The 19056-nt window shown below is 42.0% G+C and overlaps 2 protein-coding genes across 3 annotated transcripts in view; one reads left to right on the top strand and one right to left on the bottom strand.

Annotated features, from left to right (window-relative positions):
• Nucleotides 1–19056, top strand: part of LOC117163125 (uncharacterized) — a 215715-nt gene that overhangs the window by 24703 nt on the left and 171956 nt on the right. Inside the window, exon 1 of one of the 2 annotated variants that reach the window (XM_076625236.1) lies at nucleotides 12698–12984. The exons of the other annotated variant lie outside the window; for it this stretch is intronic. The gene's annotated coding sequence lies outside the window, so the exon portion shown is untranslated. Of the gene's footprint in view, nucleotides 1–12697; nucleotides 12985–19056 lie in introns of those variants that run through there. 2 annotated transcript variants of the gene reach the window in all.
• LOC117163136 (uncharacterized) lies at nucleotides 4528–9356 on the bottom strand. Its single transcript, XM_033345188.2, has 5 exons — nucleotides 9127–9356; nucleotides 5932–6109; nucleotides 5704–5858; nucleotides 5387–5500; nucleotides 4528–5066 (listed from the first exon to the last, which is right to left on the bottom strand). Exons 1-5 carry the CDS (start codon nucleotides 9144–9146, stop codon nucleotides 4895–4897), a joined length of 639 nt encoding a protein of 212 aa, XP_033201079.1. The 5' UTR covers nucleotides 9147–9356; the 3' UTR covers nucleotides 4528–4894.

The raw sequence follows: 19056 nt of genomic DNA, 5'->3' as shown, positions 1-19056 counted from the left end.
CGCTCGGTACGCGTGCACTTTATCACGTCTCGTTATAACGGATCTCACTGTAGATCGTTGTCTCGATGGAAAAGTTTAAAAAAAAAAGAAAAAAAAATCACCCCCTTTCCGCTTGTACCACCAGTTACCAACCACCCTGTATATGAACGTACTCCCTATCATAGCTTCTTTTGTTGTATTGTAACACTGTAAGAGTGAGTATCTGAATCAGCATACACTATACTTATATCTATACCTTTATTTATCTCAATATATTTATCTATTACAAATTTATTCACGCTTTATTCTATGAGTCAACCTCAACAATCAGCAACTGACGCATAGGTAAAATAACAGATAGGCAAAGGATAAGCGGAATGAATGAAGCGTAACGACCAGAATTTGTATAGGAAGACATTTAGAGACAAAGAGGAAGAATAACCAAAGAATCGATACAGCTGTCGTGTTACCGTATTATGTTCAGTTTTAATCAGTTTTAACTTTATCTCTGTATATAGCAAGTAAAGCCAAGTTCAATTACTTGACCATCAGCCTGAGATAAGTAAGTAAGTCTGCAACTTAATTCTATTATTCTTCACTTTCGTCTTATTCTAAGCCGTAGAATCTCGCTTCTTCGCTTACCCTACAAAAATAAAGCTGACGGTGTATTTTTTTACGCGCTCTTTCCACTCCTTTCTCCACTTACCATCGTCGATCTTCCTTCAATGATTCGATGCCTTTTCCGCCCCGTGTCGTAAGAGGCGTCGCGTTTGAAACGTTTTCAAGAGCATCGAAAAGAACGATAAATCCGATTATACGTGCCTTTCAAGCAGGTGAGCACAAGAGCTGACGAGCTCGGCTAAATGAAGTACAATTACGAGTTATTCTCGTCGCGCAGACGTATATTTGCCTGGGGGAAATGCACCATACAGCTCATAACGAACAACCGAGCGCGCCACGTTACAGTTTTGTGCAATATAATGAGAAATAATACCGTTGCATTTCTATAATCGTTTCCTCGTTTCGCAACGACTTTCCGTTTTGCGACACGAACCGTTGTTCACTGTCTTCTCCCGTTGTTCTCCTGAGAATACAATTTATGTTCTCTTTTAGTTCTTAGCGCACTAAGGTGTGGTGTTCTATGGTGGCTTCTTTCCAATTTCTTACTTCCATGTTTCCATTCTTTGTCTTTCACGTCCACAGCAGCTTCTCTCTTCCCTTAGTCTATGGTTTTTTTAAAATCCCTATCGATTTTGCGATTGTTGTCGCATTGCGTGCAAATTTCAAGTTTTACGAGAATTCCATGTCGATTTGTAATTCGATAAATCGATCGACGAAACAACGATCACGCTGTGTTTGGTTAAATGCGAAGCGTTCGGCCAACGTCTGACAAGTCTTATTTAACAACACTCGTGGTTAACAGATTCTGTCGAACGAAATCGACCATTTAATACGCAATAGAACGCAATAGGAACGAGAAAAGATCGATAATCTTTGCAAAGTAACTAAAAACCACCGAGAACACGTTCTGCGTGACTTCGTTGGTATTACGTTTCTGTAGGTTATTTTCTTTCTTTTCGCTTTTTCAATAATCCACGCGTTTATATCACAAAGGCCGCGATAGACAAAAGCCAAGCTAATTATTACTAACTGCTTCGAAAAATACTTTTTTCCTGAAAAGAATTCCTTACAGGATTAATACTTATCGCCACGAATAAAGTATCATATATCGATCATGCCATCAAGGATTGATATAATCGACACGTGAAAATCCCTAGCTAGAGAAGTTGCAGTGAATAACTTTTCGGAACGACTGGCGACACGAGATATTTGAAACTTTCTAACGTTCGGGCAAGCTCGAGAAACGTTTACGCAATTTCCTTCCGGCAATAGCCTTACTTTCGATCGTCCTCGACTATGTCGTACTCGATCGAACAGAAAGGTTCGGGACTGATAACTTATCGACGTTCTATACTTTTGCATACATCTTCTCGATCGCGTTAGAAAGCGCAGTGGCGTTAAAATGGCTCGGAACAGCAATTCTTAACCTGTCACGAGGTCCTTGCTCGCATAGTTTTGTGCAAAAAGTTGTACGGGTTACTAACGTTACAACGTTTAATTTTCGAGGATTTCAAGTTCCAGTTAGATGTTGGTGGCTCGTGACGACAGAAAAATTATCCAAAGGGGGTCCGTGGTAGACAAAAGGTTAAGAACCACTGGCTTAGGAGAAGGCGCCACGTACACAGATGAGAAGCACGATCGTTATTAGCGTTGCATCTGCCGCAGCTGCAGCCGCCGACTTCGACGACATTATCGAAAGGTCAACGTAGCACTGGTCGTCTCTGGACACGAGTCACGAATATATGCATGGCGAGGTGCACTTTTAAAAGTCACTTGCACGTGATGCGCCAAGTAGGCTCTTCGGTCACGTAGACGTGTAATATATTCGATCTTATAATAGCTGTTTATCTCGGTAATTGGTAATCGATGGAAGGAAAAGCACGCCTGCCAAATATCTTTCACAGTGTGTGATAGTTAAAACTAGCAATTGAAAAAGTAAACGTTAAAACGAACGATTCGTGAAACTAAAAAAAATTGATCGTCATTGTGATGATTTTTATAATCATTGCGAAACCTATAAATAAACGCGCTGTGTAAACGAAGAAGAAAATAGATTCTGTTGCCGAATTCGCCGATTTAGGCGCATACGTTACATAACCTGCAACACTACCGTGACAGGAATCGATCGAGACCTACAAAGTCGAAGTCGGTTAAGCCGTTTTGAAGTTGCAGGGCCAAACGACGAACATACATCGAGGCCAAACACGATACTCTCCTCCTATCGTAGTTTTGCCAGGGTAAAAAGCTTTTAAATATTAAAATAAACTGGCAATTTTCTCCGCCCCTGGTTCGATATTTTTAACGCTGTGAATAAATTCGACACTTTGTAATTAGAAAACTGGTTGTTTTATTATACGAGAAATTCAATTAACCGAACAACAGTTTTCACACGTCGAAGACTTTACTGTATTATAGTGATACGTTTCCAGAGGTTAATGTAACAATGGAAACGGTCGTGGTTTGTCTATATCGGTCGTGTACCGTGGTAGAGGTCGAGTGAAACGGGAAATTCTTAACGGAATGTAGTCCCAGTCAAGGATTACCGGTGAATAGGACATCTATCATTCGCGATTCTTAATTAAATGCCATCGACTCGAAGATACGTCTAGTTTTTTATTTCTTTAAATAGCGTTCATCGACGGCAAACAAATTTTTAGCTTAATAACGTAACAGTGTACGTAAGTAACAGTAGCAACTAAAATTAGAACACTCGTAGCTATTCGAACATAAACACTACACATTACGTTCCGAATATAAGCAAACTTTCTAAATATTTCGCTAGGATATTCCAGAGGTCGAAAACATTTCTTATTTTCTCGCGTTTGCAAGATATTTTTTACGGCAAATTAAATCGTAAATTAGAAGACAACGAAACAACATTATCGATTATCCTCGAATAATAATACGCGTTCAAGTCTAATTGTGTACGTAAGGCACCGTAAAGAAGTCTGTCACTGATAAAACGATATGTCATTGAAACAATCATTTTTCAGATATTTTATTCAAATGATCGGCAAGTGTATGAAGTACGTTTTAAGAAAAACAACTTCTCCCGGCGACATTTCTCGATTTCTCGATTTCTCGAGTTCGCTTCTCAACGTCCTCCCGTGTTATCAGACCGGTGACGCGACTCGGATGGTCTTTGCGAGTGAAATGCTTCTCGCAAAGGCTTCAAGGCCGACGAGATACTGCCTCTCACTTTCCTACCTCTCGCGTATACACAACAGAGCCTGGTCGAGTTCGCCTTTCGCCCTCTCCTCTCTTCCTCCTTTTCGTCTTCTTCTTCTCCCATTCCATCCACTTCCTTTCCACCTCTCATGTTCTAGTCGTCTTTCTACCGATACGTTTGATTTTCTAGCTCCTTTGTATTTTTCGACGGTATATCCCGTTTGCTTTCAAAATTCTTACCTTATGCGTAGTTTACGCTCCAAAAGGTCATCATTCTTTCAGGTCATAGCGCCTGCGTGAACATGGCTAAATTAACAAATATATTAAAGGGGAAGACCGATAGAAGTGGAAGCGGCAAAACGATGCGACGAAGACGAATCGTCGATGCCAAGTGTGTTCCACAAACATGACGGTTGTAAGGCTGTCGGTTGCTAGCGGCGAGATTTCAAAGTTTGGGAGTGGTGCACGCGCGAGATGTATAAAAGATGAGAATGCGAGAGTGCAGATGGAGCACGCCCTCGACATTCCAAAGTCGGTGGTTGGAATTTCTCCTGCTTACATCGCGCACCATTCTCGCGGCTATGTAAATACGCCCGAAGGAAAGTAACTTACGAGATAAAGATCGTGGCGTTAGTTGTCGATTCCTAGACTCGTCAAGGTTAGTCACATTGTAACGCTCACCAGATCTCGAAAATTCCAATTCGAAATCCATCACGTTACACCCGTTAATTAATAAATTATGCACGTATTTTCCAAGTGTTTGTTTCTAGAAATTTTATTGTTATTAATTTACATTTATACAGTAAGTACCTTGAGTATTCGGTGAATGGCAGCCTCCTTCTATATACATGTCATAGTTTTCGAAATGTACTTTTAGTACGCAAATGTTACACGAGTATCTGGCGCTTTTCTTTTGCCGCGCGTTCAGTTGTCGCGTTCTAATTTTTCAAACGCGGATTATAAAAGGGAGACTTTCGTTGCAAGTTTCGTGTGTTCGTCCGAAAGAAGGGAAAAAGTTCACGCCGCTTCGAACAGATCGACGTTGGTCGCTGCAATCCTTTTAATTGTTTCGTTCCGCGTTCAAGTCAAACAAAGCTGGAAACTCGCATCCCTTTCTACTATCCATTTATCCTCTGCGATAAGGTTTCGGTTTCACTTGCACCTCCTCTCGTTGGGTTTCCTCCACCTCTTCTTGCAAAGGTTTGCTTCCCCTGGATCCTCCGAACCTGCCGCGTCCCGATGATTTCGCTTCGTTCGCACCGCTGGCGCTGCTTTTGCTGCGGCTGTGCGTGGTCGCTCTGAAAATCAGAACATTTCATTATTCGTCACCCACTGAACAATCATCTTCCTGCTCCTCGTCTTATACCAAATAGCCATAAGCAAACGTTTGATATTTTATATTTCTATAACTTTGTTAACTTTTTCGTTTCGAGAAAGTTGTCCTGGACGAACCGTAATAACCTTAAACGTTAAAGATGACGTGACTGCTGTCTTAAATATCATTGCCTTTTTTCCCGTTATTTGCTCGAATAAAGTGCCATTAATATACACGCAAGAGGTTAATGTAAAGTCGTGTGCTACGATAGAAAGACTATTAAAAATTCTGCGTCATAGTTACTTGGATTTTGGTGTTGTCGATTCCGAGGCGGCTTGCGTACCGGATGTTTCTCGGTGCGAGGGTCCCACTTGAGCTCTTCTTCTCTTTAACGCGGCTAAGAGATCCTGGTTCGACCTTGAAACCAACCAAGCGATATTTTTCGTTATCTTATTCGAACAGTATATTCGTTGCCCGAATTGATGGAAAATTTCAAAATTTCTATCTCGCCAGAAACCATCGGCGAATTCTAATCTACTGATCGATGCTCCAGCAATCGAGATTCCGCGCTGTTCCACCGTAACACGCTCGAAATTCTAGACAATGGAAGTTGCGATTACCTGAAAGGTCTGACACCGCCGCGAACTTTCTTCGAGGATTCGGTGGTCGTGGTGGGAATTTCTTCCTGCTGATCTTGATTATCGTCGAATTCCTCGTCGCCCTCTTCCTCCACTTCCACCGGCTGCTCGACGGCTTTGGCGGTGGTCGATTGCGCCTGCAAAGAGAGAGAGACAGAGCACGTTTATCGGTTCGGTTCGATGGTTCGTTCCAAACGAGCCGCGACTCACCGGCGCTGACGATTTCCTTCCAACGTTTACTCGTCCTCGCGAAGATAATAGTCCACCCAGTCGACCAGAATTCGATCTAGCCGGTGCAGGGGTCACCGGAGCTGCCGGCTCTTCCTCGTAATCGTATTCCTCTTCCGCTGATCTGACCACGGCTATCAGACAGCTGACCACCACCAATCTACAAAGCAAACACGTTGTAAATACAACAGTTGTTACTGGAACGTACTTGCCAGTGCAAAAATCTCGCCAATGATGAAAATTCTGTTACTGCACAGCGAAACAGCATAACTGAAACGATGATGATAGATTTTACGGATGGCCGTTGTTAACACTTTACCGACCGATAGCCGATTAATCGGTTTTTGTCGCCGACGCTTACTAACCGATAGCCTATTAATCGACTTTTTGTCGCCGACGCTTACTAACCGATAGCCTATTAATCGGCTTTTTGTCGCCGAGCAGTAATTTGTTATTTCGTACTAAAGGTACCTTACTCAGTTGCGTCACTTGCGTTGCTTTGTAAGCTCCCACAGTTTTATACCAATTTGAAAAACTTACCGTTCGCGATGAACGAAAAGAATGGTATTGGAGAGTCTAAACCGAAACAAAGCCAGCGCCTGGGCTGCCGGTCGGACGTGCGTATGCTGTTGAACCGCTAGGGGTCGGTAAAGTGTTAACGTGGATCTAAACTATTTTGCAATGTTGCCAATGTTTTCTATTCGCTCGTATCAGTGGATATTCGTTTGTTCAGTGTTGTCGCGTGTTGTACGGATACGATTGCCGAGTCGGCATTGGTCCATTGCATAGAACGACTGGTTCAACGTCGATACGTGTTTACAGATATTTTACAGGCGAATTGATTAGGTAGAGTTAAGAATTTGCCATTTGCCGAGCAAACGATTATATTTTAACGCCAGTTTGGCCTAGTTACCACGATAACCGTGCACTGCAAGTGCAGCAGAATCTCGCTAAGTTGAAAAGCGAAGATGTTGAGTGATAGTGAAAGGAAGCGCGATGATCGTGCACACGGAGGATAGCTCAGAGCTAGGAAACGCTTTCGTTCCTGACGAACGCCAACGAACTGAATAATCGATCTCGCAGCTGCTCTCGTCCACTTCCTAGTCGGCGACGCTCTCTATCTTTTCGACCATCGAGGCTCGAACAGCTGCACGTAAACGTGCAAATTTCTTCTTACCAAACTATCGATATTTATGCAACCTTTTATTAGTTGAATATTTCAGCAAATTCTTATTGGAACACTGCGAACATTTGTAGAAATTCGTATGTATATATAAACGTTCTAACGTTTCGTACGAAACCGATCTAATAGGATGGTTCGATCGAACAAGAAAGAGAAGCTTGCTGAGCGTGTTTTAATAAAAGTTCTATCCCCGAAAGGAATCAGGTTGGTTCCGCGACGCGTTAACGCGTCCCTCGCAGGATATCGGACTCGTCGGTCGTACAACTTTCGCCAAGGATCGAAAATAGAATCCGAGGACGTTACTCGTCCTCCCGAAGGAGGGGAATCTGGTGTGTGCACGGGGATCGTAACGTACGATCGGTGGACAAAACCGGCGTGCGCCGGAGAGCACGATACTCGCATGCTTGTCGTTGTAGATCCGCGTATACACCAGCTGGATCGTGACCTGTGACATTCACGTACGAAACTCACTTTCTCTGGCTTGGCTCGTGCAACTCGCGCTACTCCCAGCATTTGTCGCCCCGTTTCGAGTACGAATCACGCGAGTACGTGAGACGGCTGACAAATGTCACGGGAACTAGCCGAAACCCGTGGCCCGCCTCTACCTCTAAAATAACATTCATCGAAAAATCGGTGAAACTCGATCGCCTCTACATACATATGTATACAGAGTCCGACCGAATAACGAACAGCACGTAGGAATCGGGCACGAGGTGATTCCTTATGAAACAGAAGAAAATACGCCTCCGTAAACCTTCTTGGAAAACTTAGGCCAAGTTGGCTGAAGAATATAAAACAATGGCTTTTCGTAACACGATTTCAAAGTAGCCGAGAAATTTCAACTTTTCTCGCATCAACAGAGTAAAACGTGATTCCACGGTCAAAGGATTAGGTGTTCCGTGCTTTCTCGTGTTCGGCCTTATCCTGACGCAATTCTATTGCTCGCTCCAGCAACCGTGATCGCGGTTGTGACATAACGTTACGGTTGTTCGTTTTCGTGGTTACTTGGAGAAAAATATGAAAGAACGGTGTTAGTGCACGTTCTTTCGTCACGTACGGCGAGAAATTACACGCAATCAAAATTTCGATGGCTTTCAAAAACCGTTGCGTAAGGTGACTCGTCTTTTAACTGGTCTTGCCAATGTAGCGATAGACGATGCACGTAGATAAAATGTCAAGGGAAAGCAACGGTAACTGAGAATCGAGAATAACTGCGCGAGACACGTTGCGCGATCTTTGCAATTCTGATTCGTTGATCGATTATAATATTGTAAGAGAAATTTTGGTTTTTCCGTTCCTTTTTTGGAGTCCCTTATGCCGAGGATTCGAACTCGCGACGCGTCGTTTCCAGTTCTGGACTTTAACGAGCGTAGCTGGCTGCCTCGCCACGTTGATCGATTATTATTATTATTACTACGTTTTAGATGGCCGTGTTTTCTAATTGATTTCCTGGTTGAGAACAGGATCGAACGGTCTATCAGCGTTTGCATAACGCATTTCTCTATTCTTTTATTTATTACTCGCTCGCTCTGTTTGCACTCGCGTGGCGATGGAAATTCGCTCGAGCCTGATTTCAATGATCACTTGCGACAGATACCGAATACCAGGGGGCTTGAAACGTGTAGCTCGTTTAACTACACCTTTCGAAGGCCTTGATTCAAAGTGGAAGTCGAAAGGATCACCGATTCAATCACTGTCTATCGTAAATACCCGTAATCCGTAAATGTCGCTGTATCCAAACATTTGCAACGTCTTGCGCAAATTTCAAGCCAGGCTACTACTCGGAAAAAAGAACGTGACACGACGATCGAAGGAAAATATACAATTTTTGAAAGATCACTGCTCGAGAGAACAGGAAATTTGAGAAAATACTCGTATTATTCTACGTGGAATCGTAGCACTGGTCACGGGGAAAGTGCAAAGATTCGCGCGAGCAAAGTAAAAGGCAAGAGTGAGCTATTCGCGTTATATTGGATCGCGGATGGAATACTTACGCGAAAATCGCGAACTTCATGGTAGTGGTTGGTAGGTCGACGAAATGATGATGAACGAACGAAAAGCTGGTTCCGGAAGCTGCCCTGCTGCAACGCGTGCAACGTGGAAACGTGGATCGGACTGTTACCACGGGCGCGAAGCCGCGAAGAATGAATATCGTGTAGAGGGAACCGAAAGCACACCACTGCAATCGCGGAGGCTGTATACTTTGGAGTGCCGAGTCTAGTTTCCCCTTCTCTCTATATATATATGACTCTCTCACTCTCACTCTGGCACCAACCACCCGTGGCCGAACCCATCCACATCCACCTATCGTGCATGCGACTTTGGTATATCCTGAGCCAGCGAAACACGCGATATCCACGCGATATCCACGCCATTGCCCACGCGCTCGTCCAATTTCGGTTAGAATCTTCCTTCGAGTTACACGAGCTTCTCCTTCGACCCTTCCTCGCCGATAAATACGACATTTTTCAAAAATTCGATACTTTACACGAGCAGAGTCTCGTAGAAGAATCGAACTTTCACGCTTTCAAAGCGTGAACTTGGAACGTTGATCGAGTAACGTCTCGCTGGAAAATTGCTTTTCCAGGGCTAGTGAATCACAGTTTGGTAACACGAAGCCGACTGAGCGAACGATTGAGCGGCGATCGAATCGATCGTTCCCCGAAACGAACGAATCGGTCCGCTTAGGACGTGTTTTATAGTTAGATCGAGCGTAAGCAGTGAAAGTGAACGACACGGACCTCGTACCTGTTCGTAGGCAAGAATGCCAGATATCCTGCTATCGTCCCCTGAGTCCTGACTTTGTTTTCCTTTTACGATTATCAGCTTATTATTGCTCGTCGAAGAAACTTCTACTATTTACTATTACTTGCAATGGTTTGTCATGACGCTTGCCTCCATTGTATACGTTCTTTCATTGTCGTAACGCGTTTCAAGTACATATCGTTCTGAACGAAATTGAGAGAAACGTTGGGTAACAAAGGCGAAGGATTGGAAAGACAGCGTGCTATTTTTAACTTGATTCCACATAATCCTTTGTGTGGAATCGACGGAAATTCATTCGAGAATATGGTGAGAGGTCGTAAATTTCCAAGAGGCTAAAGAAAGCCTCCATGGTCTTGTTGGCTAGACACAACGATTATCCTTGAAATTCCATCGTGTCGTCCGTAGAGGATAAAGTTATCTGACAGAGAAATTATTAACGGCAGGAAGCTCGACGTTGTTTAGTTCGCTTGTTATTGCAAAACATATAAAGAACACGATTTTTTCGTTTGACTTTTAGAGTTTCTTTCGATTTTGCACGTGACTGGAAATTTACTAACCTCTTAACCGTCCTGTCCATGCGATATACGTTAGTATTACGCATATTATAGTTAGTTCTACATATTATAGTCGCTATAGTTCTATCCTGTTACAATGCCAACGAAATTTCAAAATGTTTCCTATAACGCAAATAATATGCTCATAAAAATGTCGATTATTTTTGCGAGTTCACTGTATCTATAACCTAATAATTCTAGAAGGAACAATCGGCATCTACGAAAGGTAGCACCGTGTCGGCCTTCCTTCGATTTGGCTCGTGAATCGCTTTGTTTACCGATAAAATCAATTCCAGACAGGTCGCTGTTCGAACTCCTCTCGACGTCGTCGCGGTTGGAAAGATATTCAGGATCTTCCGTGTGTAAATGTCAAGAGGTGTATTGCGGCAAGTACAATTGCGCGTTCCACATTTCAGCTGGCATTCGATACTATGTATGCGAGTATGTACGTCGAGCTACCGTAATCCTCTTAATTCTTACAATTAGCATACCAAGGTGAAACGATCCACGTTCTTTACCAAGTCAGATTCTTAATTTTTTAACACTTTCACGACGTATCGCGACGGGGCAACTATCGCGCTATTACGTGTCGCTATATTTTTTTTGCTTTCGCGGTTACGCGATTTTTTGTGTAAAGGCTTCTCATCGTTTCGCAGAATTCTGTCGCATCTCTCTTTAATTTAATATTTTTTCAATATTTTGGTACACCCGAATCCTATTCGTTCAACGTTCCGTAAACAAAATCGAAGCGATACGAAAAAGCGTTCCACGTCCTCTCCTAGAAATCGGTCGGCTGTGTGTCGAGCCGACCGACTCGTATCGTTGGTAAAACTCGTGCTGTCACCTCTCGGCGATGTTTAGCAGCGTTCGAAAGGATTTTGCGATCCAAGGATTTACCATCTTTTCAGGATCGATCAAACGATCGAACCGAATCGATTGTGCACTCGCTTACTTCATTTCGTTGTTTTCTGCACGATCACTGCCACGCGAATTTTATACATTTTCATACATTTGCCCCCGAGAACAAGGATATATTGAGATATTTTGTACCATGACATTTAATTCTTGCCAAATATTATATCGTTCTGCACATATTACACAGTATGAGCAACCAGTTTATGTATTACTTACATGTAATAAGTATTAAATAGTCCCACCGAATAAATATTTTGTAACCTCTTCGTTTATTTTGAAAACGATGTAAATCCATTTTCCTTTGATTTGAAATATCGAGATATTTGTATTTCCGTCGATTGTCAAATCCAAATAAATTCATTATAGCTTCGAAAAGGTTTATTGAGAATTAACTATATCTTTTTTCATGGTTATGAATGAATTTACGCCATCTTCAAAATGACTGTATCGTACAATTCGTGAAATTTTGATTGATTGAAATTTACGTTTTATGCTTTAATCCACTTTCGCTTATAAATAAGAGCAGAAAGAACAAAATGCTCATGTTTCGTTTCAACATTTACTTATTTACCGTAACAGAATGCTTGTAAGGTTAATGTTAAGTACATTCTATTTTTTATTTCGGTGTTATGTAAGGCAATAAATGCATCGTATCCTTATATTTCCCACGTGTAATCGGTCTAATGTTATTACTATGTGAAGGTGTTAACGCGATGTTTTCAAATTTTTGCTATTTCCCCGGATCGATCGATGATAAATCTGGAGTTCTAAATTTGTTCTCCTCCATTTTACAACAAAATTGTACATGGGGCACTTCTACGGATTACAGGCAACCTGTTCCCAATTACACCACTTTCTAAATGAACGATCGTACATCAACTCCATCGATGATCAACGAGATTTCGATCGATCAAAACAAACGAATATTTCGAAATTGAACTTATAAATTGCATATAAATATTAACGATATATTTTTGCAAAAAATTTTGCAATGCATTTGCATACGTCATTTTCAAAATAGGCGATCCTTGTATTCTCAGATTTCTTTCCAACTTCTACTTCGTAATCGAGTTTCGTGCTTAACCGTATCAATGAAATTTCGAAGTGTTTCGTACAACGCTTATAGTGTATTCGTAAAGACGTGTATACAAGTGTTGGAATAGTTTCGTGAAGCGACGTTTCCAGTCTCGTCGAAAAGAATTTCGGAAGGACGACGGAAATGGCGGCAAAAGGCGAGTGCCATTGAATTTCGTATTCGGCTTGGGCCGAGCAGTAGCGCCATCCGGTAAAGTAGCCGCAACGCGAACTAAAAGAGTCGAGGCTCTTGTCTGTCACTTGTTGCATCGCCGTCGGCCTGACGTTCGTCCGCTCCGGGCCCGGCGTGCCTTTACCGGTGCACTCTCGTGATTTTTTATCTCCCACGTTCTTTTCTTTCCCCTAACATAGCTCACGCCGAATCGCCGTATTTCTCTCTCGACAACGGTGCCAGTTATTCGTCAGAACTTTTTTCAATCAGCTACTTGTCAGTGTCGCGTGTTTTTTTTTCATCTCGCGTATCCTTGGATGTTCGTCGAAGTTTGCTGCTCTCGCACCAGTGTATCATTTTCCTTCATCATGGTGAGTAAACGATCTACGTTGATAGAACAGAGGAAAATATCTCCTACTGTACATATATACATATGTAGACTTATTATTATTTCTTTTTTTATTTTTCTTATTTCTTATTTATTTTCCTTTTTGTAGATTATTTCTCTTACATTCGACTTTGTATATATTGCTTTTACTTTAATTCGATCCACGTTGGCGCGTAACTTGGAATATTCAAACGACACGAGCGATTGTTATCGATAGCCTGGATATCTTCGTTGATAGGAGGTCTATTTTAAAAAGCTTACTTTTCTGATTCACTAAGTATACTCGCGCAGGTGAAAGGTGAAAGAATGTGTCGGAGGTATACGGCAGGTTGTTCGTATTCACGACGAATCTCGTTGCTCCTTCGAAAGAAGGGAGCACAATGGCTGCGTAGAGTTAGGTGTGATCACGCATGTATGCACGCTTTATCTTAAATCGTCTCTTCCTCTTCCATCTCCTCTATCACTGAAAATAATTCACGCTTAGCTCGATTCGATCGGAAAGATCGAAATCTCGCGAGCTGAGAAACTCGAGTTCTCCTCTACATCTATAACACGTATGTACGTGTATCGGACGTGTTTGTCGAACGCGTTTCGTTGAACTTCGTAAATGCTTAACTCGTGTGCCCCTATATCTGTTGTTCAGCGTTGCTCTTTGGGTAGTTCCTTTGTTTCCTGGTCCGATACCTCTGTACTCGGAACACGATGGACGCTGTACTACGTCCATTTCTCCGCTCTTTCTCTCTTCCATCTATTTCTGTTTCTCTCTTTGCCTCCTACTCCTCCTGTTTCGTCTCATTCTCGCAAGCAACTCGAGTACGGCCGTTCTCTAGAAACCAGTTTCCAGCTGTCAGCGTCCAGTTTCACGTACGCGCGATATACCTACCTACGTATGTATATAGCTACATAGATATGCGCGATATATATATATATATATGCAATGATTTTTCGTTTCTCGATGCACACCGCACGAGTGCAGCAATCTCGCTGACCCACGGCAACCTCCATTGCAACTTTCGTCGAAGCGGTTGCTGCATCAGTTTTTCGCTCGCGACTTATTTGTTAGATTAGATTGCGGACTTTCGTGCATATTATCGCGTTGATGTTCGCAGCACGCAGTTTCCGTGTAGATTTCCAGATTTCCAAAGGAAAAACTAGATTTACGGAAATAATCACGGTGCTAAGGAGATTCCAAAATCTTTTACAGAATACGCGTAACATATTCGCGGAAAGTCTCTACAATACTTCCGTGACTAACTACATTTCGCACTCTAAGATTTTCTTTTTCAACTAGCTCTTTGAATTTGAATGCTATGAAAGTTCGAGTTCTATGAAACCAATCGTAAATCTTCGAGCAAACAATGTGGACAGACGGACAGGCAATTTGGAAAGTTTTCGCCGAATACCTGTAACTAAGAATGGTTGAACGCGTCCGAGGGGATGGCGGTTTGGCCTCGTGTGATTCGTCCTAATCCCACATCTTCAACGACCATCTGCTCCTCCGCATACTTTGCTTTCCTTCGCAGCTCCCTGCAGCCAGCCATTCCTATCTTCTTGATTTCAAAGAACCGAGACGTTCCTCTGGCACAACAGAGAAAGCAGAGGCTACGAGTAGGTATAAACACAACGGTCGAAGACACGGTATTCCCCCGGTACGAAACGAGAACGATCACGACGACTACGGCGGATTTAAGCCTCCGACACTTGAATCACAGCTCCCTCCCTCTATTTCTCTGTCTCGTTCTTCTTACAGCGCCCTTCCTGTACGTGGTACAGCCGTCTCGCTTCTATGAATGAATTCGAGAACGTAAAGCAGAGGCTCACGCATCCGCCTATTTTGGTGCAGACGCGCGCCCTTCGACTTTCGTTAGGGGAGAAAATTATTTCGGTCGAGGCGAGCTCTTTCCTCCGACCGCTGTTTTATCCCGTGTCGAACGACTAACCTTGCTGTATTATTTTCGCGCCCAGAAATGCCCATTATCGAGAAAGAAAGTTTCATTGCAGCGAAATTTCGTACGAGGAGCTAAGCAGTGCATGTAATCGACGTGAATTACGTAAGGCACTGGCTCGGTACCTACGACAGGCAAGTAGCGAGGAATCTATTGGGTTGGAAACTAAGTGATTGACAGACATTATGATAGACAGTGTGAAGTCATTAGGTGATAGTGACAAAATCCGCAATCACTTAGTTGCCAACCCAATAGTAACTTGCCATGCGCGAACACCGAAATTTAGAAGTTGATATTTACATTTGCGTTTATAAATAAACCACGAAGGTCTACTTCAATCAGAAAACAATTCCCGGAGCAGATATACCATTTAATTAAATCTTACTTAAGCAGCAGAACCTTCGTGGTAAAAATTAAAGACACATACTCTGAAGTTAAAGACATCAAGGCAGGGGTTGCGCGAGGAAGCGTCTTAGGACCAATCCTATACACACTATACACGACTAACATACCAACAACTACCAATAGCAAAATACTGACATTTGCGGACGACACAGCTGTACTAGTCAGGCACACTGACCCTGCAACAGCAGTCACATTACTACAAGAACATATCATAAATATAGAAAAGTGGCTTCGAGTTAAACAAATTAAAGCAAACCCCGATAAATGCAACCACATTACATTCACACTGCGAAAACAGATACCACCAAACATAATACACGGCACGCACATAATACAAACAATGCAAGTCAAATACCTAGGACTCCACTTAGATACGCGATTCACATGGAAACAGCATATTAAATCAATAATAGACAAAATACAGATAGCAAGGAGACAAATGTATTGGTTAACAAGTCGAAGATCCAAACTAAGCATAGAAAACAAACTAAAGATATACAAAACGATCATAAAACCAATTTGGACGTACGGAATACTACTTTGGGGAACAGCAGCAATGAGCCATATAAGCAAAATAGAGACAATCCAAGCTAAAATTCTTAGCTCAATTGTAAACGCCCCAAGGTACGTTAGAAACGAGGACATACGGAAAGACCTTGGAATACCAACGGTCAAGGAAGAGATTAGCAGATTCGCAAGAAGGTACAGAGAAAGAATAGCAACGCACCGGAACCGGCTGGCAGCGGAAACGATCAACACAAGCATAGAAAGAAGACTAAAAAGGAAACACACAACAGATCTCACAAAGGATATAACCTGACAAACACGAAGATGCTACCCCATTGGGGTAGCCACCCACATGATAATCAAACAGCTAAAAAATTCTACCAAATGTTCAAATTGGACAAATTGTGAATGTGAAATATTAAATAAAAAAAAAAAAAACATTTGCGTTTATAAAACCAGGACGCTTGCTGATTCTGTAAACACGAACTATTGTTCGGCATATTTTTTGAAAAAGGAAAGAATTTCCGAAAGACCCGTAGCACGTGAACGTGATCGTTAAGATTTGTCTTTCTGTCAGATATCAACAACCAGTAAAAACCTAAAAAGTTGTGGTCGGGCCTTAAACATTCGGTAACAAGTTGCCTGCTCGTTACTTGCCGTTTGATTGGTCGTGGCTGGACCAGACTCGAGAGTTGTCGACTTCAGGCTGAGACCTAAGTCTAACTTGCACCGTTTTCTTTATAACAAACTACAAGATTGCAAGCTTATTAGTATTAATTGTAACAGACGGTGCACGTGTCCGAATATTACCGCGAGTAACCTTATCCGAAAGAAATTCGAAGGTATCGGGAAGAGTAAGGAAATTATAGGCGGAATGGGCGAGATACGCGTGCCTCGTGGTGCACGAGAGCGCGTGTCTACGCGTATTATCCAGCCAACGACGTTTCCTCGCGTAATTGCACGTTTCAACTCTATAAATATTAACGAAGAGTGGAAGAAACGATGCTCGTCTAGACGACCAAGCCTCGAACCGTTAACCGAGACATAGCGAGAACGTTTGCCGCTTTCTCGCTCGCTTCTATAAGAAGCTTCCATTCCTTCCAGAAAAATGCTCACACTCACGCACGTTCCATGTGTGCATACGTACATAAGTAGTACTACCAACGAAGAATAGCGCCAAGCGTGCCTTGCACAAAGCGTATTACTTTTCGAAGAACTCGACGTAGATAAGAAAACTTGGCCGTTTCTTATCGATAATAACCAGCGGCGCGGCAACGTTCCTGATCGCTTTCTACGCTATTCTCGGTCTATCGCCTCGCTCTTTTTATTCTCCTGTTTATTGCATTACATCTTATTATACCTACATGCTCGCTCTACGATGGCATTAGTCGAATCAGTTTCTCGTTTTCGATATTTCCTCTTAATGCACCTACGGTTTAAGGCAGTTTCTTATTCTTTCGTAGACTATCGCAAACTGTCGGTGTTTTGTGATATACGACAGATCTGATTAGTCCGTGTGAAGGATTTGAGCACGTTGAAGCTTATGCGAGTTATTGTAAATAATCCTGCTGTACGTGTAGGATGCATTACTATTTGGATACTTTCAATTGTAGCAAATATATCAAATATGCTTCTTATCAAGTTCTTTAATTCTTGCGCCTGATCTTATCTCGGCCAGCTATATACAGTTGGTTGATATCGATAAACACGATGGTCGATATTAATTAGTGTAAATAAAAAAGTAAGAAAAAGCTAAGGAAACCGAAGCTAAGTGAAGCTAAGTCACTGGACTACTCGATACGACGGACCAGATTCGCAGGCTGAAGAGGCACTACCCGCTAGACCTAAACGCTAGATTCATTTAATTATCCAAATTAAGCATATGCACTTACTTATAATACTTACAAATTATACCTATCTATAATAAGTATTAACTTATTGTAAATAAACAGCCATGGCACTGCGCCACGCCAGAAAAATTACTGAAAATTCTCAACGCGAGAATTGATTGTAATTTCAACAAATAAATAAAAAAAAAAAGTGAAGCTAAGTAAGAACGTTGAGGTTTTGCAATTATTTTTCAATCGATTCAGATATTCTTCTTATTTCAGTCTCAATTTACCATAATATTTGATGACCTACGGCAAGAAGCAAAAGTTAACAGTAACCAGACCTCCTACTATTACAATGTTGAAAATGTAATATTGGGTTGGTAACTAAGTGATTGCGGATTTTATCGATATCACCAAATGACAAAATCCGCAATCACTTAGTTGCCAACCCAATAGAAACCTGGATATTTCCATTGAGTTGTACCGAATGTTCAACTACTTTTTATATCTCTGTCGTTGCTAGACTGCGGATATTTATGTAAATTCATATTTGGCGAACACAACTGAGAAAGTAGTACTAAACAGTGATTTGTTCCACTGAGCAAATATTCCAGCAGGTACTATACCTTTTTTTAATTTTATCTTCTTTTATTTTTGCATATTACACGACATACCCAATCATATTAGGTCATCCCATAAGTTCGTGCCGACTTTTGTGTATACATTTCATGTGTCGATTTATAAACATACGGCGATAAGGGACCAATGCATTTTAGCTTAGATGATCGAGAACAGGCTAGAGCAGATTTTCGTGGGTATAAGATCGTAATATAGCGAACACAGTGACTTCTAACGGTAAAAAATCATGAGTGAAATGCGTATCCATTTTCGACGTCTCGTGTTATATGAACTTCGGAAAGGAAGTTCTGTAACAATTGCCACGAAAAACATATGTGCTGTTTACGGAGAAAATGCGCTTTCATCTCGCACCTGTAGGAAGCGGTTGCAACGTTTTAGAGCTGGGAATTTCTGTTTAGAAAACGAGGAACGCTCCGGGCGTCCTCCTCAGACAGACGAAGATAAAATTCGGGATCCTGTTGAAAAATCACCAAGTGATACCATTAATTCAGACAAATATTGCACTCAGTTAGAAAAATTAAGGGAAGCGCTAGCTGAAAAACGACCAGGTTTAGCGAATAGGAACAACGTTATCTTCCATCGCGACAACGCTAGACCGCATGTCGCGAAAAGCGTTAGAAAAAAATTCTCTGAATTTAATTGGGAAATTTTATCACATCCCCCATATTCCCCAGACATTGCCCCATCCGATTACCACCTGTTCAGAGCATTACAACACTTTTTAGT

Source organism: Bombus vancouverensis, chromosome 16, assembly GCF_051014615.1.
Source record: "Bombus vancouverensis nearcticus chromosome 16, iyBomVanc1_principal, whole genome shotgun sequence".
NCBI classification, from domain to species: domain Eukaryota; kingdom Metazoa; phylum Arthropoda; class Insecta; order Hymenoptera; family Apidae; genus Bombus; species Bombus vancouverensis.
This window is presented reverse-complemented; position numbering and strand designations above follow the sequence as displayed.